The following is a 27,507-nucleotide window of genomic DNA, read 5'->3' as shown; positions in this document are numbered from 1 at the left end:
CCCGGGTCAGTCCCACATTTTGCAGGCCTGTCCCAGGTCCCAGGCACCTTCATTTCTGGACAATACAGGCTCCCAGAATGAAGCTGATACAGCCACTCCCCCCCCTCCCCCCCAGGCCTATGTGATGCCCCTAAAAAAGGCTGCTTTACTCACTAACAGCACTTGTTATGGCCGGGAATGTCTGGAGAGGCACAATCCCCAACCCTGCTTGTGTTTGAAGAAATCATAAATCCCACCTCTTGTGTCTAATCACTGGCCAGGACAAGTACTGTCAGTGAATAAAATGGCGATGCAGTGGCCTTTTTTAGGGGCGTGATCAGTGCTTCTGGGTAGAGCGAGCACCGGCCGCCCCGGCTGTGCTGTGATTCACAAGCTGATTTTTGAGAAGGGGGGGTGTCCCTGAATGGCAGTTTGGAAATGTGGTCACCCTAGGCTCCAGGGCCATCATCCTCATTTTTCTTTAGTGAGTCAATGATGCACATGCATGCTGGAAGTTCTCAAATGTATTATTATTATTTATTATTATTATACAGGATTTATATAGCGCTGACAGTTTGTGCAGCACTTTACAGCATTCGGGCAGACATTACAATTACAATACAATTCAATACAGGAAGAATCAGAGAGCCCTGCTCGTTAGAGCTTACAATCTTGGTCAGGAGGGTCAAGTGATACGAAAGGGTAGTGACTGTGGGGGATGAGCTGATGAAGGAAATAAAAGAACAGTTGTTACATGGAGGCAGGTTAGGCTTCTCTGAAGAGAAAAGTTTTCAGGGATCGCCTAAAAGTAGATAGATTTGGAGATAGTTTGACGGATTGGGGTAGGGTATTCCAGAGGAAGGGAGAGGAATATGGGAGGAGGTGATAAGGGAGCTAGAGAGCAGGAGGTCTTGGGAAGAGCGAAGAGGAAGATTAGGTTGATATTTTGAGACTAGACTAGTGATATAGCTGGGGGCAGAGTTGTGGATGGCTTTGTAATGTATTGTTAGTATTTTGAATTTAATTCTTGGGTGAGTGGCAGCCAATGGAGGGATTGGCAGAGAGAGGTATCAGACACTGAGCGGTTTGTATGGTGTGTGAGTCTGGCAGCAGCATTCATGATGGACTGAAGGGGGGATAGTCTATTTAAGGGTAAGCCAATGAGGAGGGAGTTGCAGTAATTGAGGTGAGAGATAACCAGGGAGTGAATCAGGAGCTTTGTGGTTTCATTGGTTAGGAAGGGACGTAGTTTGGAGATGTTGCGGAGGTTGAGGCGGCAAGCTTTGGAAAGGTATTGGATGTGGGGCCGAAAGGAGAGTTCAGAGTCCAGAACATCTAGCACTCTGGGGGTGGGTGGATGGTTGTGCCATTGCTCTTGACAGAGAAGTCAGGGGAAGAGGCACTTGGGGGAGGAAATATTATGAGCTCGGTTTTGGACAAGTTGAGTTTGAGGAAGTGATGTGACATCCAGACAGATATGCCTGTTAGTAAGTTAGTGACGCGTGAGGAGACTGATGGAGTGATTTGAGTGGTGGAGAGATAGATTTGGGTGTCGTTAGCTTAGAAATTATATGAAAGCCGTGTGAAGCTATCAGCTGACCCAGGGAAGAGGTGTAGATTGAAAATAAAAGAGGTCCAAGAACAGAACCTTGGGGGACTCCAACAGAGAAGGGAAGAGAAGAGGAGGAAGTAGAATTTTAAGTGACAATGAAGGTGCGTTGGGATAGGTAGGATGAGAGCCAACAAAGAGCAGTCACAGTCACGGAGACCGAGGGAGTAAAGTTTTTTGAGGAGGGGGGGTGGTCAACCTATCAAAGGCCGTCGAAAGTTCCAGAAGTAGGAGTACAGAATAGTGTCCGTTGGTTTTTACAGTTAGCACGTCATTTGTGAGTTTTAGAAGAGCAGTTTCTGTGGAATGTTGAGGGCAAAATCCAGACTGAAGGGGATCAAGAAGGTCGTTCTTTATGAGGTGGTCACTCAGTTGGTTGCAGACCAGGTGTTCAAGGAGTATAGAGGAAAGGGGGAGCAAATAGATAGGGCGTAGATTGTTAAGATTGGTAGGGTCCAAGGACGGCTTTTTAAGTATGAGGGTGACCAGTGCATGTTTTAGAGCAAGATGCCAGAAGAGAGGGAGAAATTGAAGATGTGGGTTAGAGAGTGTATAATAGAGTCAGAGGGTTAATGTAGTATTTGAGAGGGAATAGGGTCCAGAGGACAGGTGGTTAGGTGGGCGTTAGAAAGGAGTTTAGCAACTTCATCTATAGTAGCAGATTTGAATAAAGGGAGTGTCAATTGTACCTGTTGACATGGGGTGTTAACTGGGGGAGATACCTGTAGAGAGGAGATTTCATCACAAATTTGTATCAATCTTACTTTTGAAGTGATTAGCAATCTCCTGGGCAGTGAGTGAGTTAGTGGGGGGAGGTAGTGGAGGATGAAGTAGAGAATTAAAGGTAGAGAAGAGTTGACGGGGACTGGATGAGAAGGTGTTAATGAAAGTGGTATGCTTGACAGTGTGGATGCAAGAGTTGTATTTTTGGAGGGCAGATTTGTATTGGTTGAAGTCTTTGAGAGACTTAGTCTTATACCACAGACGCTCAAGAGCACGGCTAGGTTTCATCTGTTTGCCAGGGTTGTAGGGGTCGAGACCTGATTCTTGTGTAGTGAGGGAAGCAAGCTCGTCTAGAGTGGAGGACAGGGTTTTATTGTAGACAGAAGTAGCTTGGTTGGGGCAGGACAGGGGTGAGATTTTGTCATAGAAGTGGTCAGTAGCAGAATAGAGGAGAGAAGGTTTGAAGTGGCGAAGGTATTAGCTGCGTATTTGTTCTGGGTCAGTGGCTTACTAGGTAAAGAAACAAGGATGAGAATGACAACCCCTCCCACTCAACTTGCACCTTTAAAAACAAGTCACAAGTGGCAAATTCTGTATTTCTTTCCTGACAGCTTCCCTATAAGAGCCCATTCACATATATTGCGCTTAGTAATGTGTGGTAGAGCGGGAGCATTAGTCTTGTGCTGGGACCCATTCAGAATGAACGGGCTGTGAAGCTGCACATGCCCTCAAATATTTTATAATAATAATAATGATAAATAACAATGTCAAATGTATTCTTAAAAACATAACTAAAGCATAATGAAAGCATGGAGTCAGCATGACAGCCAGATGACTGGCCTTTTATAGAAAGTGGGGTCAGCAATTTCAGCCTCTATACTTTATCAGTATTGGTTTCCTTTACAGCAGGGGTGTCAAACTCAATTTCATTGTGGGCTGCATCAGCATTATTGTTATCTCAAAAGAGCCGGTTGTATCTGTAAGACTATATATCTACTCAGATACATAGGAATACTCAGGGCCACATGGCAAGGCCTGGTGGGCCGGATTCGGCTCTCTGGCCTTGAGTTTGACATATGTGCTTTGGAGGGACAAGTTTATGAATTATATAAAACCTTTTTACATCCTTGCCGGTAAAATTCTAGTGCCAGACTGCCCATGCCTAATGTCTCATAAACTTGAATGGAACGTTATTCCTGCATCAAAGGTACTTCCATGCAACGTTAGTGCACAGGTGTAGGCAGTAAGGCCCCTGTTATCAGCTGGGATGTGGCTTGGTCGCTGTCAGAAGAAGTAAGTACCTAGGAAACAATGGTTCAGCTTGGGGTAGGTAAGGGGGTTAGGAAGGGGACTTTAACTTTTAATCCCTGAACTTGTCCTATAACATTCTCTATGGACTCAGAGATACTTAATATTTGGTTTAGTCTTTGAACCTGATTATTTTGCTCGACGTTGACTTCCTATTTAATGTTGAGCAGCTCAGTTGACAATCTATATGCCGCTAAGCTTATCCTGGCTGTCTCCTGTCATTGCAGCCCATCCGGAACAACAACCCTTGGATGCTCCTCTACTTCATCTCCTTCCTCCTCATCGTCAGCTTCTTTGTCCTCAACATGTTCGTCGGAGTGGTGGTGGAAAACTTCCACAAGTGCCGCCAGCACCAGGAGGCTGAGGAGGCCCGGCGCCGGGAAGAAAAACGGCTGCGCCGCCTGGAGAAAAAACGCAGGAGTAAGGCGTTGTATATGTCTGGTCGGTAGACTGTTTAATCTTTCTGAAGCTCTGCCTGCTGTAGTCTAGCTAGCTTCAGGCTGCATAGAACCGTTCATAGGGCGGCCAACCGGAAGGAAATCTTTTGAGATGGAAACAGGATGCAAGCGAGCGGTCAGTTATTGAGGACAAACCGGTGACAGGATTTTCTATTGTTCCTTTATGGGGTTCTTTTCAGAAATATTTGGTGTAAAAGTATAATCACAACTAAAGGGAACATACACTCTTCACACTGCTCCATAGCAAACAATCCACTTCTGGATCTCATTTTTGCAATACAAAATTGACAGATACAATTAGATTGCTTACTATGGGCAATTCAGATCTTTTCCTGTCCTATAGTTTTCTTCTGCTTCCATTTTACTTTATATTATTCTTGAGTCACTAGTAAGCTGATGTTCTCCTTGTCTTTAGGCCTACTCAACAAGGCCTTGGCCAAAATGGCTGCATCTAACTACCAGTGTAACAGACGATCGCAATTCATTTTCCTGTCTAATCTCTACAAGTCTATACAAGCACAACCCCTTAATTTGTGTGTGTGTATATATATAGATATATATATATCTATATAGATATAGATATATATATCTATATCTATATACTATATATATATATATATACATACTTATATACCTATATCTGTCAATGGAGAAATAATACATCAAAATATAGCAGAAATTGACATGCATTTCGTGCATCTAACCCATGTGTTTGAAAATATAACCCTTTATTCTATAATATATGACATTTCTGAAATCAAATTTATAATCTTTATTTTCACCCCTATTTTATAAGTGACTTGGAATGGTTTTGCAACACAGGAACTAAGTATTACCGTATCTATAAAGATTCTTTTAATAGGATAACTAGAGAATATATATTCAAAATCTCTCATCGCCTCTCTCCAACATTCTGTTTGATGAGTTTCTTTCTCACTCTTTATCTTCTGTCAGCTTTTATTTCATTACTCACTGTCCTTATTTTATTTTACTTTGCTCTTGCTGATCTATTAATCTAATCTATTTTACTCTCCTTCCTCACTCAATAGCATATTTCTTTTTCACTCACTCTTATTCCTATGCTGCTCCAATCATTACCAAAAATATTAATACAGCTTTGACCGTTAAAAAAAAAAAAAAAAATATATATATATATATATATATATATATATATATATATATATACATATATATATTATTACTGCAAGGTGCATTTCTGGAATCAGCTGTGCAAAGTGCTACCGACAGGTTTTGTCTCCTATGCAGCTTCATCAAGGGAAAAACACTTTTTGGGGAAAAGTTGTTTGCGAGATAATGGCACATGCATTATTAGATCAGCAAGAACAAAGTAAAATAAGGAAAGTAAGTAAAGATATATAGGTTGACAGGACAAAAGGAAGAAAGAAAGGCATCAAATATAGAGCTGAAGGGATATATTCTCTAGTCACTCTATTAGAAGAATTCTTTGATAAGTCTCAGTTCTTGTGTTGCAAAACCATTACAACTGGCAAACATCTTAAAAAATAGGATTGGAAGTAAGGATTGCAAATTAGATTTGGGAAGCTTTATATATTGTAGAATAAGAGTTTATTTAAATTTTAAATCAAATGAATTAAATTAATGGGAAGCGTGTCAATTTCAATGATATTTTGATGTACTTATTTCTACTAGGCGAACAGAAACTGATTGTTTATTGGCCACTACAGCTGAAGCACACATGTACAATGTATTTACATAGGCGTCCGCAGGTAGGGGCAAGGGGGGTCAAGTGCCCCCCCCTGAACTCAGGGATCGGATCTTAAATTCAGTACAGTTGCGTCGCTATCAGGGTGGGGGCAGCCCGCACCCAGGTGCCACCTGCCGGGGGGGGGGGGACCATCAAGGTGCTGTCAAGCCCACCCATCAGTGTAATCTGACTTTGGGCTCTTTTCTCTGCTCAGTCCAGCAGAGAACTCGGCGGTGCTGTGACAGGAGAAAGGCGAGCTGCGGGCTGTCAAAGGTTTCCCCGCTCGCCCCCTCTTTCTCCTGTCAGGGAGAAAAGACGGCGGCTCTCACCAGGTTCCCTGCCCAGCTTCCCTATTGGCCATAACTAAGGAGAGGAGAGCATCATGGGACATGTAGTCCCAAAGATTGGCAGCCCCATTTTCCACAGGGAGGAGGCTACAGCTTGATCAAGAGAGAGTTTGAGAGACTGCAGCCTGGAAAAAAGCTGAGGGAGAGAGTGCTACAGGACAAAGAACGGGGAGTGTGCTGGGCGGAAGCCAGAGAGAGAGCCACGCTGCCCAGCGCCACCAGAGAGAGAGCCACGCTGCCCAGTACCACCAGAGAGAGAAAGACTGAGCCACTACCAGGGTACAGACATGCTACACTACTGACCAGAGTTGCCCCGGGGAACCCAGAGTGAGCGATCGTCCAGCCGGAGGAATCACAGCTGTTGTTTCGCTGGGTCTGGTAAAAGGGCCTGTTGGCCATTATCCATTACTTATCCTAGGGACTGTACTACGCCTGCAGTCTCTGACCATGATAATGTGATAATTACATTGTCGAAAAGGGGAGGTACATGGGTGACCCTAAAATTATGCCCCCCCTGAAAAAAGTTCTGTACTTATTTAATACAGAGCAGTAACACCCTGTCTGCAACAAATTACAAATCAGCTTTGAGAAGCTGAGTGAGCAGACTTGCGAAAGATGATAGATGATTGGATGCTATGGTTTTTGCTGCATGCTGCTGCACATTGCCCCATGTTATTGTCTTAAGAGGCTAGATTTACATTACTACAGCCTGTACGTGCACAATATATATAGCCCCCTTAGCAACAATCCAGCCCTGACTATGAGATGGGTATGGGATAACCATGTTATTGACATAGACATAACCTGTTCATCGCCTAATCTGTCCAGGGTTTGTATTAGCTGTTTGAGCTGACAACTCTGCCTCTCTATCAGCTAACCAAGCTCCCTCTTCTCTACAGAACACCTCAACCTTACATTATGGGGATGATGGGGTGTTCTGTACTCCAACAAGAAAGAACTTGGCAGGACTGACAACACTGCTTGTGATTTTAATATAGCAGAGGCAACGTTGTCAGCTTACAACAGGACGTTAGGAGCTCACTGGATTCCTCAGAGATCTTTTTAGGAGACAAAACACTGAGAAATGTGCATGTATAGTAGAGATTTACTGATTTTTATTTTATTTTTTTTCCCCCGGCATACACTTTAAACACAGATACATATCCAAGTATTAAAAATGCACTTTAAAATGGAGACAGAGGAAATACTGTAGAATGTGAGCTCTACCCAAAACTGGTATTTCCATTTGATGGGACATTAGCTCTCTCTTTCTAATTATTTATTGATTTATTCAGCATAAGGGATAAACTACATGGGTGATGGGCGATAGGTAGTGTATGTAGTATTGACCAACTCTTGGATGCTCCAATCACAATGTTTTAATCATGAATGATTTGTTTCTGCAAGATGCTACTTGTGTAGCTAATTCCATAGAGAGTCATTTGTTCCATCTATTTAGCAATCCTAAACTAATCCTACTGCTAGCAATTCACTAGCAATTTTATGAACATGATTAAGCCACTGGCAATCTCCTGTGTAAATTTTGCCTAATGCATGTGGTTAAAAAAAACTCTGTCACTTGGCCCTAATTTTCTAAAGCTGAACTCCAGAGAGCATTCCACACTACCCCTGCAGTGGATCATAAGCCCCCCACCACCACATTGCAAGGGTTAGATGCTCATTTTTGTCTAGGGTACCATTTTTCTCATGTTACCCTCTGCTCTCCTTTTCCCCCCAAAACTCCCCCCCAACAGGCCGTAGGCATCCTCATTTTACAATGTAGGAATATGGACCTGCATTGTATGTGATGATGTCAGTGTATAGTTGACAGATAAAGCACCAAGGAGAAGTGGGGGCCAGTCGCACTGAGAGGAGGAAGCCTGAAGGGGCAAGGGATAAGGTAAGGAAAACTGCATTTAAAGGTACCCTAGACAAAAACAAACCATTTACCCTTTGCATTGCCAGGGGAGTCCCACTGCCAGGGTATTTTTGAACATTTCCAGGTTTTCAGATTTATAAGAATACGCACCACACTATCGACTTATACTCACTTTCTCCTGCTCATTTGCTGCTAATTCCATACCCTGTGTGAACTCCATGTCAGAGCTTGCATAGAGTAAATGACGTCCTCTCCTCTTTCACATGACAGTTTTTGGGCCTTGCAATTGGTTACTCAAACCCCAGTACTGCATCCTAGGAGGAAATGGAGGAGGAGGTCACACGCTCACCTTTACCCAGAAGTATTGGGCTTTTTTTGAGGGCTTTATAGTGTGCTGAAAAGAATAGGAAGGGAAGTATGGTGAGTTGGATTTCACTTTGCCCAGCGATAGAGTCTCTTTTTATCCCTCCCAACCAAAACATTAAAATTTTTAATTTAGCTTTACCGTTTTTTTACCGGGATAATTAATTGGAGAAAAATGACTTCATTGGTCTTTTCAATGGCCAGGGATAGACAGATGAAACTGAACCCTGCACTGGTAGCATTGGGTCTCACTACTCACATCCACAAAAGATATAAGAATGACATTCAACTTGCCAGTATGAAAATGAAACTGAAATATCAGTTTTGAGCTCAACTTTTAACAATTTTTTAATGCTGATTATCAAAAGCGTATGTTCCCTTTAAGTAGTGTATTATGAATGATACAGAAATACAGAATACTAGTGAGGAAAGCAGGAATACAAATCAGGCATGGGAATCTGGATACACTGGAAATGTGCATGTTGCATGGCTTTAACTGGTTGACATGCATGTCATATTCTTGGCTTATGGGCCTGATCTACTAAAGTGTACAGGTATTGTCTTTTGACACCCAATCACATGCAATGGAAATCCTAGTTTTATTTTACTTTCTAAATCTCTGGCAGATTTAATGGCTGACATTACTCCAATTCACAATACGGTTAGGTAATTTGGGTCCTGCGTATGTCCAGAATGGTCTTTGCTCCAATATCCCAGCCTGGAGTATTAGCACTATCATATGACTTTTTAGCCCAGTAAGATGCAGAAGGCAGTACAACAACATACCCTGTTTCCCCGAAAATAAGACCTAACATGATTGTCGGTGATGGCTGCAATATAAGCCCTACCCCCCAAATAAGCCCTACCCTGTTTCCCCAAGAAAAAGCCCTACCCTGAAAATAAGACCTACAAGGACTTTAACTAGGGCTTATTTGGGGGGTAGGGCTTATATTGCAGCCATCACCGATAATCACGCTATGTCTTATTTTTGGGGAAACAGGGTAACTCTGACCTTACTCTTTTCCTAAAGACCAACTCCATTCACAGTTGTTCTTCTTTAGCTTAGGATAGGTTGGGGAAGAGTTAGAATCTTTGTCGGGTTGTTGTTTCTGTCTGTGCTCCCCCCTTCCCCTCCCCCAAAGTAATTTCCATGTTTCCTGTGACGCACAGTAGAAGAATTGGGGGACTGTGTCACTAGGACAGGAAGGCACAGACAGCAATAATATACATTGTCCAAACTTCTAACCCCTCCCACTCTACTAAAATGTGTTTCTGTCTGTGTCCTCATTAGACAGATTTCCCATCACTTCCTGTCCAGGCTGGAAGTAAGGAGAAATCTCCCCCCAATAGGGACACAGACAGCACTAAACACCAGACAGGGCCTTTAACCCTTCCCTGTTCTATTCAAAATTAAAAAAAAAAGGTTTTTGACTGGAGTTGGGCTTTAAAATAGTCTGTTAGGATAAAGACATGCTGCCATTATTGACCATCACTTTAAAATATGTAAATTCCCCCTCGTTCCATCATTACGTAGTGAGCCACGGGCCTCTGACACATGATACAGCCGGTGAAGTTGGAACTCCTGACTTGCAGGCTTGTTGGGGATCAGTTAGTCACTAAGCTGTGAAAACAATGGCATTTCTTGGATTCCTAGCAAGGAGGTTGACAATGGTAGTACCCATTGTTTTAACCCCGACAGGTTACCCTTAGAGCCTGCATCAATGGGCTTTGGGATTAGGTTGATAGTATCAGTTTGACATCAGAAGTCATTGACAGGTGCATCTGACCTGCATGTGACCTGATTTAAGCAGGTTTTGCATTACCATAGACTTGTATGGGAAGGCAATAGCCGTCTGAAGTGAACAAATGCCTGTTGACACAGGCCCTGAAGGATGTCAGGATAGCTGTTATACGCCCAACAGTGTCTCATTCTGTATATAGCAAAATCCAATAGTAAGAACTGCTCAAAGTTGAGTCCAGCATCCACCTCAGACTCTTAGGTCCATGACTGCTCTAGAGCTTGCCTGTACTGTCTCTTTACTTATGCCAGCACTATGAAAAAAGCATAGCTGCACACCTGTATCTCCAGCATCTCAATTCAGCTTAATTGTACTGGACAGTGCATGAACCTCAACAGGATCCTGAATCTCTAATACGTTTTACACACCCAATTGACTTTAAAACAGCGGATCCCATTGGCTGGGTGAAACGCATCAGAGACTGAGGATCCTGGTGGGGTCCATTTATTGTTCAGTACAATAAAGTTGAATTAAGGCCCTGGTGATCTAGGAATGTGGCATTTTTTTTCCCAACAGCTTCTGTATAAGGTAGGAGACTAGTATGACCTGATTCCTGGAAGAATTGCTGGTTTGAGGATAACTATTTGTGCAATGCTAGAGATGTGTTCTGCTTCCAAGAGTTATGTGGTTGCAAGTTCCAGCAGTAGCTTTAGCTGAGATGGATAGCCATCCTGACATCCTATTTAGGTTACGGTTATGCAGAACAACTTTTTACCTGCTACAAGGAATCCAACATCGTTTCATCTTTCAGGCAACCAGAGTGTGTCATGGAGCCCCAGCAAACAGTAATTTTTTTTTCTTTAAGGTTTTGAACCTAGAGCTCAATTCAAAAGGTTTTATTCAAGGATAAGGATCTTTATTTTCAGCCATGTGACTGTAATTCTCAAATATCATTGGACGAATGATAATGGTCACTATTTTGAATAAAAGGATCCTGTGAATGAAGCCTCTCTCATTGACGTTTTAAGCGTTGAGATAAACAGTTATCTATGAAGGTCTTCACACACATCAGAAATTTTTCGGTATGCTGAAAAATTTGTATCTTCAAATTGCCAGGATTTTATTATCTGAAAAGATCCATGATAATTACCATTTTTTCACAAAGACTACAACACAAAAAAGACAATTCCTATGCCAGTACACCTCTCTGAGTATGATAAAGCCATGCAACGTGTGAATTTTTATAATTGTCCACATTTACATACCTGATATGGGTAGCCTAGGAATGTGCACATGTGTGTTTGCTGCATATATATTGTTGTGCAAGGTGAATAATTAGGATGTGTGTTGCCTTGGTACTTAAAGCCCAACTCCAGGTGAAACTTTTTTCTTTGATTTTGGATGGATTGGGACAGCGTTACAGCCTCTGTCAAGTTTCAAAAATATCTGTAAAGCCAAAGTTGTTGTTTTTTTTGTTTTTGTTTTTTTGTTTTTTTAGGTAATGAAGGTAAGAATTAAAACCCACCTGCGTTTTATTTTTGTCTCTCTGTATCCCTGGAGATTTCACGTCCTTTTCCAGGGAGTGTTAAGACATCTGGGGGAACTCCCACCTTAGACAGTTGTCCACAGAACAGGTTTCTCCAGTGGAAAATTTTCCCTCATCTCCTGTTCTGGTGTCAACCTAAACTTTTAGATTTCTATCACTTTATGTCTTGGTGACAATGATCACCAGGACAGATAGTGATGGTGAATCAACCTAGCAGCAATGAAAACCTCAAAACATAAATATAGGATACAGAATAGATGTACCACTCTACGTATACAATTCCATAATAGTATTTTTTTTCTAAACTGCCAAGGAAAAGCCAACTAATTTCTAGGATTGTGAAAACCTCCCTTCCTCAGGGTTATACACATATATAACCAGCATTTAAACATATAAACCATGTTTATAGCCACGAAGAAGGAGGACTTTCACATCTCCTGAAATGCATGGTCTTTTCCTTGGCAACTTTAAATGATACATAATTCTGGACTTTTATATGTGAAGTGGTCCTTCTGTCCCTTAACCTATATTTACTTTCTCCACCCATGTAAGTTCCACACCAAAAATAGCTGAAAGTCGACTCCATTATACCACAAATACACAATGGATAATCCACTGTTCCTCACCAACTGAAGAATTATTGAGCAATAAAAACTTGACAGTGGTTCTGATTCTTCCTATTCTATCCAAAACTAAACAAATGCCTTTACATACACTTTGTCATCCCCATTGGGAGATCTCCCCTTGCTTCCCGTTCTGTCTGTCACTTGTCAATTAGACAGGAAGTAGTGGGATTTTCATTTCTTCCTGTTCTGCCATGTCAAATAGACAGGAAGTAGGGAGGTTATCCTCACCTCCTGTTCTGGAAAATCTCACAGTTGGGGATATCAATATTGAAAAAATTTGACTAAAGCTGGATACACATTATACAACTTTTGTTGTTCAATTTCTTTTAGATTTACCTTCAACTATGTAGTGCAAGGGCCTGCCCCCGATTGCATACAATTTGAAAGTGTTGAGGTTTGACCTCATATTATATGGCAGGGGTCTCCAAACTTTCTAATGGGAAGTCCAGTTTACTGTCCTTCAGACTTGGGGGGGCTGGACTGTGGTTATTGGGAGTAGAAAAGGTCTGGACAATGGTGGGAATAAACAATGTCCCAATTTGGTGTCAGTGGGAGGAACTGTGAGCCATCATTGGTGTTATTGGACCCCATCATTGGTTTCATTGGGATGAATTGTTCCCTTATTTCTGGTGTCATTGGGAGGAATTCTGGCCCTTTATTGGTGTCAGTGGGGGGGAATTACGCCCCATTGTTGGCATCATGGGATGAAAATAGTGTCCCAAGGGCCAGATAAAAATAAGCAAAGGGCCACAACTGGCCCCCGGGCTGCAGTTTGGAGACCACTGTTATATGGTTTTGGTAAATCTAAATAAAAGTTGTACAAGAAAATTGTATAAAAGTTGTATAGTGTGTAGCCAGCTTTAGACTAGAAAAAAATATGCCTTGGCTGGAGTTGGGCTTAAATCCCTATTGCTAAGCTTTTCTAGTATTGCATACAAAGAGTTATGCAAGGCCTCACAGACACCATTTTGTTCCTCTGGCCTTTTCGCTTCCTAAAATACTAAATGTGTGCACAACTTTCCCTAAAAAACAGCACTGCATGTGTAACAAATCCCCTACTAAACAATTTTTGCTGGATTTACCTTTGGATGATGCTTCATGTAACACTTTCCTGAAATAAAGTGGCCCTGTTGTCTGTACACAATGGAGGTAGGCATTTTACAACTTTGCGATGATCTAGTAATATCGCTGGTGCTTGAGATCATTTCAGCCTTATGCTACTGCTTTGCGGAGCACTGAGACTGAACATTGGTTCAAGTTACAAAATGGCTGCCTCGGCTGCTTGGAGCACAGTGCCGTAATGTGGGCTAACCCATGTCAACCAATGAGTTTTTCCGATCAACAGTTTAAATTGATATGAAGAGTGAAATATAATTTTTGATTGGTTGCTCTGGGCCAGCACTTTAGGCAGTGTTCTTTGCCTTCATAAAAGCTTGTATGCAGGTGACAGGTCACATTTATTTAGGTCAGAAGCTCTGCCGGATGCAGGAAGCTGCTGTTACACAATGCGTTACTTTGGCCTTTGATGACTGACACTCATTTTGTTGCCTTTTCCTCTCAAACCTCCCTATACGCAATCAGTATGTAGAATGTGAGTGCATGTTCCTGCATGCAATATCCAGGCTGCATGAGTAATATAGGCCGAGCACTGAAACCGAGGGATCTTTGGGATTTTTTTCTTCCGTTTAATGACTAACATGAAAAATGTAACAGATGCACATTGACAAATATTGACTTCTTGGAGCTGGGGGGGAATAAGGTTTGAAAGCAGAAACTGACCTGATGTGGAGAATTTCGGGCCCTGTAGGCTGGAGCCAAAGGTGGCACTATATAGAAGATAGCAGACTGCACCCCGTTTCATGGTCTTATCATGATGGTTTCTCTACACAAACTACAGTAGAGCTGTTTACTTTATTGCAGGTGTTTGGAATTTTATGGCTACAAAGACATTTGAGCATAGGAAATTGCACATAAGGAGTTATATGATGAAGGTTCATGGTTCTGCTTAACATTGTCAACAAGCTCCAGGCCGGTAACATCAAGAGTAGCCGGCAACATAGGCAAATCTTTTTTTTTTTATTTGAGAATCTCTGCCAACGTTTATTGTTGCCTGCTTGCCAGTCCCGTTGGTTTGACCACACTTCCTGTAAATTTAACAGGTGTTGGAAAGAACAGAAACGTAGGTAAATCTCCCAAATTCCTACTTGTTAGTTGTCAGATAGGAACTGAGGGAAAGTCTCCCAAATTCCTATTTGATAGTTGGCAGACAGGGAGTGTGGGGAAAGTCTCACAAATTCCTATTTGATAGTTGGCAGACAGGAAGTGAGGGAAAGTCTCCCAAATTCCAATTTTATAGGTAGAAGACTAAACAGAAAGTGAGGGGGTTATTTCCCATCTTCCTATCTGATACTCCTCAAAAGTAATTACCTCTACAGTGTTTCAAATACGCAAAACCTGTCTTATATCATTCATATACTGTGTCAGTGTGTGTGTGTTTATATATATATATATATATATATATATATATATATATATATAGAGAGAGAGAGAGAGGGAGAGAGAGGGATTTGCTGTCAAAGCCAAGACCAAAGGGCCTGGCACTGGTATGTAGGGCTCCTGAACCAAGAACCAGTGTGAATAGTAGTTGAAGAGTGCTACCTAACACTTACCCTTCCCCTACCTTAAAGCTGAACTTTAGGCAGATATAAACCCTAGATAGTTACCCTATAAACCCAGATAATCTGAACGCTTAAAGAGAACCCCCCCTATGTTTTTTTAAAATTTATCGCCTCAAACCTGGTTAGCTTGCTTATCCTCAATTCACTGTGATTTGCCTCTCCCTGGAGCACACTGGGTCCTGTACCACTGCCTTCCTTTCTGAGGTCATCCGGAGATGGCTGTCTCTTCTGGGTTCAGGCAGCCAGGCCCTATGATGATGCACACAAGGTCTGCCCTCCCGTAGAATTTCTGAAGCTTCCAGAGATATGTGACATGCATATTCCAGGAAGTGCCAGGAGCAGGGACACATCGAGGCGGGGGGGGGGGGGGGGGGGGGCGGGGACAAAAAGTTAAAAAAGGTAGGTTCCCCATTGTGAAGGAGGGAGGAATCCATAGAAGGAAAGTCCATCATGTGAGTGAAGGTCTGCTTTAAAGTGGATGTAAACCCTCACATATACCCAGTGAAGTGAATGACTTCAGATAATACACAGAGATTAAACAAATCTCCCTATATAAGTTTTACATGTTTATCTGCTTTCTTCAGCTTTATATACGGTTTAGAAAGTTCAGATCCTGTTAGGAATTTTCTCTTCCTGTTCAGCACTGAGTGTGAAGTCTGGACACACAGCCAAGACAGCTGATTGGAGGAAAGGCACACACCCCCTCTCCTCATAGGCAGAGGCTCTCAGAGCTGTTCTGTGAATAGTTCAGCTGTCTGCTAATCTATTTATAGCAACCTCCCTGACACAAATTTCAGCCTGGTTTTATCACATGTGTCAGAGAACTTGTCAGAAGTTATCAGGCTGATAACAGAAGAAAGGAGTAGGAGAAAGCCAAGGGACTTAGTGCTTTGAAGGGAGATAAGAAAACACTGCAGATATATGTGCCCAGCTCAAACTTCATGAATTGGATTTACATCCACTTTAACATAACCCCCAAACTGAGCTTAGCACTGAGCTTAGCCATAGTCCCTATTTTGCTGCATTCTCAATAGCACACAGCGGCCATGCCAGAAGAATCTGATCCATATAAGGTTACCAGCAGGTGAAGATAGTAATCTATGCATATAACCTGGTGTGTCCCCAAAAATATCAAAATGCACAAAATACAGAGGGGGTTACAGCACTTGCTGAAAAGAAATTAATAGAACAACTTCAGTCATCCCTTTCCTTTTAACTGTGTATACGTATATATATATATATATATGTACACACAAAGATACGCTTTTTGAGATTGATGAGTGTCGGTGGGCAGTAATGAAGTACTTAGCAGAACTTATATTCATATGTATTTTAAGGTCATCATTTCTCCCAGCGTACAGGGTACAGCGTGATGCGTTGTGGTTGCTGGTCATTAGCTTGTGGAATGGATGGCATTTACTGCTGAGAATTAAGATATAATTGGACAGGATTGCACAGAACAAAGCCTCGGGATATCCTTTACAAAATAAACCCTAGTCTCATCCCATGCACCAGAAAATAACAATTGTGAGAAATTACTGCAAATCGGCAGGCGGGCTCCCCAGATAAATCGCAATGTTACAGTCTGCGCAGGATGGCTGCCTGCGAGCAAGGGCAGGACGGAGCGCTCTAAGTGGAGCGGGGATAGGAGATTTGATTTGTTCTGATTTTAACCTTATGAATCTGCAGCTTCCACTAAGCGAGGATTTGAATTCGATCCTTAACCCCTTCTGTGCCCAGGGGAGGCTGACGAGACAGAGACAAAGGAGTAAGGGTTACATATAGAAACAATGATCTAGATGGGGAAGCAGGCTACAGCAGTAATTTATCATTTTAGTTAAAGAACCAGGAAAATGTATCATGTTGAAATATTTAAAGGACCCGGAAATGTGTCAAGTTGCATTATGAAAAATAGATCCAAATATATTTTGTCCATATATCTGTAAGGCTAGGTTCACATTTGTGCACGGCGGGAACGCGCTCAAAAATTGTGCACATTCCTGCTGTGCACAAAAACATGCATCCCTTTTGCAAGCGCCTGGCGGTGCCATTAATTCTTGACGCTCGGCAAAACACATGGTAACAAAGGGGTTGATTTACTAAAGGCAAATTGACTGTGCACTTTGCAAAGTGCAGTTGCACTCTACAAGAGCAGTTGCTCCAGAGCTTAGTAAATGAGCTCTGGAAGCTCTGCTGACTTTCATCATCCAATCACGTGCAAGCAAGCATGCTGTTTTTTTTAATTTTCCTTTGCATGTGATTGGGTGTTCTTTGCAAAGTGAAGCTTTACCTCATTTACTAAGCTCTGGAGCAATTGCACCTGCAGAGTGCAACTGCACTTTGCAAAGTGCACAGTCTATTTGCCTTTAGTAAATCAACCCCAAAGTGTAGCATGATTGAAAAGGGGTCATGCACTTCTTTTGTATATGTAAACCCTCACCTTGTAAAACAACTCACTGTTTAACCACTTGCCCGACCAGCTGCCGTCATTATACGGCGGCAGGTTGGCTCTTTCCCGCGAATCACCGTAGCTGTACGTCGGCTCCTTTAAGAGCCATAGCAGGCGGGCTGCACGGCAGGGGACTCAATGCGCATGGCTGGTCGGCTGCGATGTCCGCCGGGCCACCCGCGATCGTGGGAAAGAGAGCCAGAACAGGGATCTGTCAATGTAAACAGACAGATCCCCGTTCTGACAGGGGAGGAGAGAGAGCTCTGCTGTTCCTAGTGATTAGGAACAGCGATCTCCCTCCCCCTCCAGTCAGTCCCACCCCCCCACAGTTAGAAACACCTCCCAGGGAACACATTTAACCCCTTGATTGCCCCCTAGTGTTAACCCCTTCCCTGCCAGTGTCATTTATACAGTAATCAGTGCATTTTTATAGCACTAATCGCTGTATAAATGGTTCCAAAAAAAGTGTCCGATCTGTCCGCCGCAATGTCGAAGTCCCGCTAAAAATTGCAGATCACTGCCATTACTAGTAAAAAAAAATAATAATAATAATAAAAATGCCATAAATCTATCCCCTATTTTATACACGCTATAACTTTTGCGCAAACCAATCAATATACGCTTATTGCGATTTTTTTTTACCAAAAATATATAGAAGAATACATATTGGTCTAAACTGATGAAGAAATTATTATTTTTTTGGGATATTTATTATAGCAAAAAGTAAAAAATATTGTTTTTTTTTTTTTTTTAAATTGCCGCTCTTTCTTTGTTTATAGCGCAAAAAATAAAAAGCGCAGAGGTGATCAAATACCACCAAAAGAAAGCTCTATTTGTGGGAAAAAAAAGGACATAAATTTTGTTTAGGTACAGCGTCGCACGACCGCACATTTGTCAATTAAAGCGATGCTGTGCCGTATTGTAAAAAAATGGCCTGGTCATTAAGGAGGAAAATCTTCCCGGTCTGCAAGTGGTTAAAATAGAAATGAAAGGCAAAACATTTGTGTATACGTATACAGTAAAAAAACATTATAAATACCTTCTCTCTCTATATATTTTTTTTCTTAGTTCTCAGCTGCATAAGGAGGTCAGAGAGCTTGGGAAGGAGAAACAGCAGCACACTGATCTTCCCAGTGGAAGGCTGTGCAGGGAGGGGGTGGGGGGTGTCAGCACAAGTCTGATCATTGGAGGAAAGTAGGCTGCATTGCCAGCACAGCTAGAGAACTGACCACGGTGTGCTCTCCTGCTTAGTGTTGTCAGTTTTTTAATAGGAATGCAGGGGGACCAGCAAGAACACCAGGGATTTCACACAAAGGAAGCAATACAGGAAAAGTAGGATATCGTTCAAACAAGTACATGGTACAGCAGGCACAGATCAGGAATATGAAGTTTTGGGTTTACATATTCGTTAATTCTCGTTATTTTTTACCCTCAACGACCAATCAGAGAAAAGCTTTTATTCTCTAATGCACCTTAAAATAGATGACTGGTGGAATCTAGCGGTTGCAGGTAACACACAGATGATTTTCCTCCAGGTTAGAAAAAAAAAAATTCAGATCCATTGTAGGAGAGAATATTGTTCCCTGTGCACTGCAGCATGTCATCCCTGGATGCGGTAATCTTTGTTTCTGCAGCCCAGCCTCTGAATGCAGTTCTAGAACTTCATCTGGCGTCCTCTGATTTTCTCCACGAATGCGGGAACGTTCTTGTCAGATGTGTAATGGAATTCACAGTCAGCTTGTTCTCTGCAGGTCTTTTATTTATGCCAACTGACAGCGGCATCAGAACCAATCAGAATATCCTTCAGTGATACCTTACAGGGGACCAACCTGTGACTCGTCACCTACACATGGCTGCACATTAAGCCTATATCTGCCCAGACACAACATATAAATCGCTGTAGTCACATAATTAACAGACGGCTTTCATTTTTCGGTCACATCGTTTAAATGTATATAAACATTTAACGCTCAGCTCCAGGCAAATATGAACAACACAAATGAATGCAGCTCTGTAATCATTAATACATTAGTAAATGTATATTTATTTTTTAATACAAGCAGCAGTACCTGGATGTGACTTGCTATCAGCCTCTTGTACAGGGCCGGGACAAGGGGTGGGCAGAAGGGGAAGCCTCCCTGGGCACAGTGGTGGTGTTGGTGGGGAGGGGGGTTACCCTTTTACTGCACACTGAAGATAAGTGGCTGGCAACCAGTGGACCATGGCTTCATTATTGTTCTGATAGCTCCAACATGCCCACTCTTCACCCCTTTCACCCAAAGCTGCCACAAAAAAACATACCATGTGTGTGCAACTACCTCCTAGCTGCTAGAACGCAAACAATTGGCCAAACATGTGCAGTGCACACTCCATGCCAACCATGGGCAGCCGGAGCAAGAGGGCAAAGAATGGGTGCATAGCTCCCAACTGTCCCTGATTTCGAGGGACTGTCGCTGATTTGGAGCAATGTCCCTCTGTCCCTCATTCCTCTTCATTTGTCCCTCATTTTGGTCTGATCTATATAGTTGTATAAAAAATGCACTTTTTATCTCTCAAACAGTGTTTCCCAGTGCTAAACCTTTCTTCCAAATTCTAAATTGCTGCATTTGTACATTTTAAAAGCCAATATAAAGGAATAGTAGTGGTAAAAAAAAGCTCTTGTGGATTTAATTAACCTTTTTCTTGGGTTAATTCTCCTTTAAGGGGGTGTGGCAGGGGGCGTGTCTCATGCCTACATACGTTTGCTGGTAGGTGTCCCTCATTCCCATCTCAAAATGTTGGGAGGTATGTGGGTGCAGGGAAGTACACCCATTCTACATCATGCATTAGCAGCAGGGGAGGGGGCACAGTTCCACATCTTTGCTCTGGGCACTGGATGAACCTGTCCCAGTACCGCTCTTGTAGTTCCTGTATATGTTTTGCTGCGTCTATCTAGGTTTGCTGCATCTAGCAAGGTTATTTTGCCGGTATAAGCAAGGAAACTCAAACTGAAAGAGGAAGAAGCAGCATGAGAAGCCAATCATGTGCTGATAGGAGGAGAGAGCAGAGAGATGATCATATCACTGTGCTGCTTCTCTTCCCACTGTCCAATCACAGGCTGGGGGTGGTTCCAAGATCACCTGAACTCAGAAGTGGGTTGAATGATGCTTGCCATCAGACTGAGGACATCTAGGGGTAGAAAAAAAGTACTGCAGGTCTTTGGATTGAAGGTGAATATTGCAGCAAAACCTTGGTTAGTTATTTCAACTTTTAATGGCTTATTCCTTTTTATTCTGTTATTTTTGAAGTTCTGCTTTAACCACTTACAGACCGAAAGATTTTCCCCCTTAATGACCAGGCCATCTTTTGCGATACGGCGCTGCGTCGTTTTAACTGACAATTGCGCGGTCGTGCGACGCTGTACCCAAACAAAATCGATGTCCTTTTTTTCCCACAAATAGCGCTTTCTTTTGGTGGTATTTGATCACCTCTGCAGTTTTTATCTTTTATAAACAAAAAAAGACCGACAATTTTGAAATTGAAAACTATATTTTTTACTTTTTGCTATAGTAAATATCCCCCCCCCCCCCAAATTTTTTTTTTCTATGGCTCTTAAAGGAACCGACGTACAGCGTACAGCTACGGTGATTCGCGGAAAAGAGCCGACCTGCCACAGTATAATGACAGCGGCTGATTGGCGAGTGGTTAATACATTAGAGCTTACTAGATGTGGTGCTGAAAGCTGTTATCGGCTTTTTCAGCTATCTTCTATAAACTACAAAGCAGTGCCCTTCTATGTTAGGGAGAGGAGATGTGTTTGTAGTCCAAATCAGTAGAGCAGAGCTGCTTTTCCATAGATACAGTACAGTGAACATTGTCCCCCTAGGACAGACAGTCTGTTATTGGAAGGAAAAATAAGGGGAAAAGCCTTAAAATATAATAGAAAAAATAGGACTGGGCTTTTTACCGTGGGGCCTGCATATTTGCGCATCTCCCTATGCGCTGGGAGCAGGCCACACTGCATGCTCCCATCACAGAGACTGGGGTCTCATCGAGTGCCCCGGGCCCCCTTCTAATGTTCTGGACCCGGAACAGCCGATTCCGGGTCACCTGATCACCGTGATAGCCTCTGATTGGCTATCGCATTGATCAGTCACTGTAAAGCCCGCCTCCCTGTGTTTTCTGTCCCTGAATGGACAAGAGAGATGCATTGGGGTTGATTTACTAAAGGTAAATAGACTGTGCCCTCTGCAAATGCAGTGGCTCCAGAGCTTAGTAAATTAGGCAAAGCTTCACTTTGCAAAGAATACCCAATCACCTGCAAGGGGGGAAAAAAATGCATTTTTGCTTGCTCATGATTGGATGATTGAAGTCAGCAGATCTTCTGCTCATTTACTAATCTCTGGAGCAACTGCACAGTCTATTTGCCTTTAGTAAATCAACCCCATTGCATCACTCTCTGTCCTTGCAGAGATAGAAAAAAAAAAATGTGTGTGAAGAAAAAAAAATAATTTAGTAATTGTATTTATTTTTTTTATATACCTAGGTCTAAGGTTTGATCTAGGTCAGTGCCAGGGTTAGTGTTTGGGTCAAAGGACAAGGCCAAAGGAGATGCTTGTTTACATTAGCATCTCCCCGTTCTTCCTCTCCATGAGACGATCGCGGGTATCCCCGCGGACATCGAGTCCGCTGGACCCACGATCCTACTCACGGAACTCCCGGCCGGCAGCGCACACGCGATGGCACAGCGCCAAATTTAAAGGGATGTACAGGTACGCCCATTTGCCCAGCCGTGCCATTCTGCTGACGTACATCGGCGTGCGCCGGTCGGGAAGCGGTTAATACAGAAATGTTGGCTTACTGAAAAGTATGTCCATGTACAGTATAGTATGCACTCAATACTTGGTTCCTGGCTCCTCTTGTATGAATTACTGCATCAATGCGGCGTGGCATGGAGGCGATCAGCCTCTGTCACTGCTGAGGTGTTATGGAAGCCCAGGTTGCTTTGATAGCGGCCTTCAGCTCATCTGCATTGTTTGGTCTGGTGTCTCTCATCTTCATCTTGACAATACCCCACAGATAAAACACAGTGGACCAACACCAGCAGATGACATGGCTCCCCAAATCATCACTGACTGTGGAAACTTCACACTGGTCCTCATGCAACTTGGATTCTGTGCCTCTCCACTCTTCCTCCAGACTCTGGGACCTTGATTTCCAAATGAAATGCAACATTTTCCATAGTCAGTGATGATTTGGGGAGCCATGTCATCTGCTGGTGTTGGTCCACTGTGCTTTATCAAGTCCAAAGTCAGTGCAGCCCTCTACCAGGAAATTCTAGAGCACTTCATGCTTGCCTCTGCTGACCAGCTTTATGGAGATGCTGATTTCATTTTCCAGCAGGACTTGGCACCTGCCCACAATGCCAAAAGTACCAATACCAGGTTTAATGATCATGGGATCACTGTGCTTGATTGGCCAGAAAAGTTGCCTGACCTAAACCCCATAGAGAATCTGTGGGGTATTGTCAAGAGGAAGATGAGAGACACCAGACCCAACAATGCAGACGAGCTGAAAGCCGCTATCAACACAACCTGGGCATCCATAACTCCTCAACAGTGCCACAGGCTGATCTCCTCCATGCCACACTGCATTGATGCAGTAATTCATGCCAAAGGAGCCCCGACCAAGTATTGAGTGCATACTATACTGTACATGGACATACTTTTCAGTAAGCCAACATTTCTGTATTAAAAATCCTTTTTTTTTTTATTGGTCTTATGTAATATTCTAATTTTCTGAGATACTGAATTATAGGTTTTCACTAGTTGTAAGCCATAATCATCAAAATTAAAAGAAAGAAATGCTTGAAATATCTCACTCTGTGTGTAACGCATCTATATAAAATATATGAGTTTCACTTTTTAAGTTGAATTACTGAAACACATTACCTTTATGAGATAAACCCGCATAACTATTCATATATTATACTTTCCAAATAATGACATTTCTATGAGTCTTTGTGATGGTACATTAAAGACTGATGAGAATTCAGAGCAGGACCCGGAGTATAAATGTAGCTGTGCTGTGTATGGCACACCAGCTCATATTTCTCTGCTTTGCCAAGCCAATAATATCTTGGCACTGCTATCAGCTCAGCGCCCTTATGGGGCTACAACAGGGGCACATAACAGACGTTGGCATGTAGATAGAACCTTGGCATATGTGACCAATGAGTCTGGATTGTAGCGTTCCTGATCTAACGGATGTAATTTCCAATGTGGACATTCAGTCTTTCACGTACATTAACACTGTACCATCTATTAGGGCTGTCAACCCAAAATTTGTTTTTGTAATGGACATGAGCCCAGAAAAAATACAGACAGCTCAAACATTTTATGATCGTAGGACAATTTTAGACCGTCCATAATTATCTGCATTGCATATTTATCTAATTTGCAACAATGGCATTGTATTAGTAACATTTTAGTTAATGATACTACTAGGTAAGATGCCAAGTAAAGATGTGTACGACAGAAAAATTTGTTTTGTTTCTGATTAGTTCGGTAAGTTAATTATTTTGTTTTGTCATATTTGTTATTTTAAAATGATTCGTTTTCAGAATTCGTTTTGTACATTAGTTATTTTCAAATCGATTTGAATTTTGGAAGACAGATATATTTGTTCTATTTTATCCTAATCTATTCTATTTTTTTCTATTCTATTTTTTTCTATTCTATTCTTTTATTTTCCATTCTATTCTTTTCTATTCTGTTCTTTTATTTACTACTCTATTCTTTTATTTTCTATTCTTTTCTATCCTTTTGTTTTCGGTTCTATTCTTTTCTCTTCTTTGAATAATGAAAATTTAGTTTGAATTTTGAGTTGTAACAAAACAAATCACACATGTCTAATGCCAAGTGCCTAGGATTTCCCGGGTCAGTCCCGCATCTCTGTCCTCTACTTCCATGTTGCTGTGTCTGGGGATGTAGCCTGAGATTACAACATCAGTCTTTATTGAGTTATTGAGCATACATTGAGTGGGCACTTCCTGCATTTTTTAGGGGTGGGACTTGATAGAAAGTGGGTGTGATCTGGGCAGGACCACACTGCAAGTGGATGTGATTTAGGTGAGACCACCAGAAAAGTGGGTTTCTCACGTGAGGGCCATTGGAAGGTGTAGCAGTGTTTTGGGGACTGGGCTGAAGATGTTGATAAGTATGGTCAAGTAACAGGTTCTCTTTACTGTAGGGAGCATACTCAGTGTATACTTACCTTTCCGCTCAAGATTCTTGAGTACATTTTACCTTGCTGAGCAATTCACAACATACACAGAGATAGCCAAGGGCCCCCAACTTTATATGATGGTGCTCGAGCCTGGCTTTTGGCCAATGGGACACCAAGCACTCCACTGTGGGGAGTGTCACGTGTTTCCAAGACACCAAAATTTCAGGTATTTGTCTGATGGGTAGAGTGGTGTGGTAGGTGGTTGAACATGTAAAAGGTGAGTAGTTTGCTGAGTACAGACGAAATATAAGTTTGTTTTAAGCTAGATCTAAACCCAATCTCAAAAATCTCAATTGAGCTTTACCATGTTAATGTAATTCAAAAAGAGTCAACCTTAATAAATCTACAGATTAAAAAAAAATCAAAATAGATCTAACTGGAGGATGTCCAGCATCATCTACTACTTTCCTCCCCAGCCTGACTGTCCCTGGCTTGTCCCTTTCATTCATTGGATTTCGACTCTTTCAATCATGGGGGTTCAGCATCACATGTGGGTGTTATGCCGCATACACACGACCGGTTTTGCCGTCGGAATAAACTCCGAAGGTTTCTCCGACGGAATTCCATTCAAGCGGTCTTGCCTACACACGGTCAAACCAAAGTCTGACCAAAGTCCGACCGTCCAGAATGCGATGACGTACAACACTTATGACGGGACTAGAAAAAGGAAGTTCAATAACCAATAGCTTCCGTCTTGTACTTGCTTCAGAGCATGCGTTGTTTTTGGTCCGTCGGAACAGCATACAGACGATCGGTTTTCCCGATAGGAATTGGTTCCGTCGTAAATATTTAGAACATGTTCTATTTCTAGATCCGTCAGAATTTTCGAAAAAAGAAGTCCGATGAGGCACACACACGATCGGAGTAGACAATGAAAAGCTTCCGTCTGACTTTTTCTGTCGGACATTCCGCTCATGTGTAAGCGGCTTAACCCAGGGCAATCTGTATGCAAATACCGTCTTTGTTCTTAAGCTGAATCTGTTTGTAAGTCGGGAAAAGGTACATTTTTTAAGTGTAGCTCCAGCCAAAAAAACAGTTTTTAAGCTTTTTGGATAGCATAGGGAAGGGTTAACACCCCTGTAACTTTGTTTTGCTGTCTGTGCCCCTGTTCAGATAATTTCATCTAACTTTCTGTCCCAATGACAATTGGATCTTGAAAATTTTGGGTTGTTGTGGAAACTAGGATTGGTGATAAAGCATCAGTCGAGGTACCTTTTTCCCATAATAACTCTTATAGGAGTGAATTTCCCTTCCTATGGGGTAGATTTCCTCTCACTTCCTGTTGTCTCCCTCCATTTGTAAGTAGGTGTCGTTTGTAAGTCAGATGTTTGTAACTAAGCGCTGGTTCACACAGGGGCAACACGACTTACAGCGCGACTTAGCAAGGTGACTTCAGCGCGACTTCAGCGCGACTTCAGCGCGACTTGGGGCGACTTACAAGGCGACTTCAAGTCGCCTCCAAGACAGGCGACTTTCCAGTGGCCAATCAAACTACAATCCGCTCTGGGGGAGGGAGGGGTTTGCGTGAAAAAAACATCTTCTCTTCCTGTGAAGTCGCTTCACTATAGACCACGATCCGACTTGTAGGCGACTTCCATTGAAATCAATGGGTACAAGTCGCCTACAAGTCGCCTTGAAGTAGTACAGGGACCTTTTCTGAAGTCGGAGTGACTTCAGTAGCGTACATATAGACGGCTCTCATTCACTTACATGGACTTTCAGATGTCAAGCGACTTGGGGCGACTTGAGGTCTGACAAGTCGGATCCCAAGTCGCGGTAGTGTGAACCGGCACTAAGGGACACCGCCTGTACTCCAGATTAATTTGCTTTTGCATAACTCCTCCAAAAAGTCAACCCACTGTTTGCATCAGGGCCAAGGTCTCTTGAGAGGAGGCAGCGTGTTGTGATGTTCTCAGGAAGCTATGTACAGCTCCTTGCCATGATGCATTGCGTAGAGAAGCACAAGAAACCCGGTGATGATGTCACTGGGTCTTAAATAAGGAATGTAATAAAAATTGAAAGGTTTTATTTAAAAGAGAAGTATGATTAAATCATTTTTGGGCACATTTCTCTTGTGGGTCACAGAAGTGCACTTGTGCTCTCCTGTGACTCAATGAAAACAAAGTTTCCCCCTAAACATGGGACTTTAACCGCTTGCCGACCAGCCGCCGCAGTTGTACTGCGGCAGAATGGCATGGCTGGGCGAAACGACGTTATGTAACGTTGCTTCGCCCTGTGGCCACTAGGGGCGCGCACGCGCCCGCTGCTCGCCCACGGAGCCAATGCGAGTGCCCGGCAGTCCTGATCACCGCCAGGCTCCCGCGGTCGCGGCTGACACACCGAGAACCGGGATCTGTGTGTGTAAACACACAGTTTCCGGTTCTCTGAGGGGAGAAGAGACTGTTGTATGAACTGTTGTATGAACAGCGATCTGTCATCTCCCCTAGACAGTCCCCTCCCCCCTTCAGTTAGAACACAGAGAGGGAACACAATTAACCCCTTGATCGCCTCCTAGTGGTTAACCCATTCCCTGCCAGTGACATTTTTACAGTAAGCAGTGCATTTTTATAGCACTGATCGCTGTATTAATGCCAATGGTCCCAAAAATGTGTCAAAAGTGTCTGATGTGTCCGTCATAATGTTGCAGTCCTGATAAAAATGGCAGATCGCCGCCATTGCTAGTAAAAAAAAAAATTAATAATAAAAATGCCATAAAACTATCCCCTATTTTGTAGACCCTATAACTTTTGTGCAAACCAATCAATATATGATTTTTTTTTTACCAAAAATATGTAGAAGAATACATATCAG

At 42.6% G+C, this 27,507-nt stretch overlaps 1 protein-coding gene across 3 annotated transcripts in view; it reads left to right on the top strand.

The window, feature by feature from the left end:
• The window catches only part of CACNA1H (calcium voltage-gated channel subunit alpha1 H), a 730,623-nt gene that overhangs the window by 627,856 nt on the left and 75,260 nt on the right, over positions 1–27,507 (top strand). For 2 of the 3 annotated variants that reach the window (XM_073636414.1, XM_073636411.1), the window contains exon 25: positions 3,847–4,060. In XM_073636414.1, coding sequence (XP_073492515.1) covers positions 3,847–4,060 — 214 coding nt within the window. The remainder of the gene's footprint in view (positions 1–3,846; positions 4,061–27,507) is intronic. The other variant, XM_073636413.1, reaches the window with a different exon arrangement.

The sequence above is a fragment of the Aquarana catesbeiana genome, linkage group LG06, assembly GCF_042186555.1.
Source record: "Aquarana catesbeiana isolate 2022-GZ linkage group LG06, ASM4218655v1, whole genome shotgun sequence".
NCBI lineage: Eukaryota > Metazoa > Chordata > Amphibia > Anura > Ranidae > Aquarana > Aquarana catesbeiana.
This window is presented reverse-complemented; position numbering and strand designations above follow the sequence as displayed.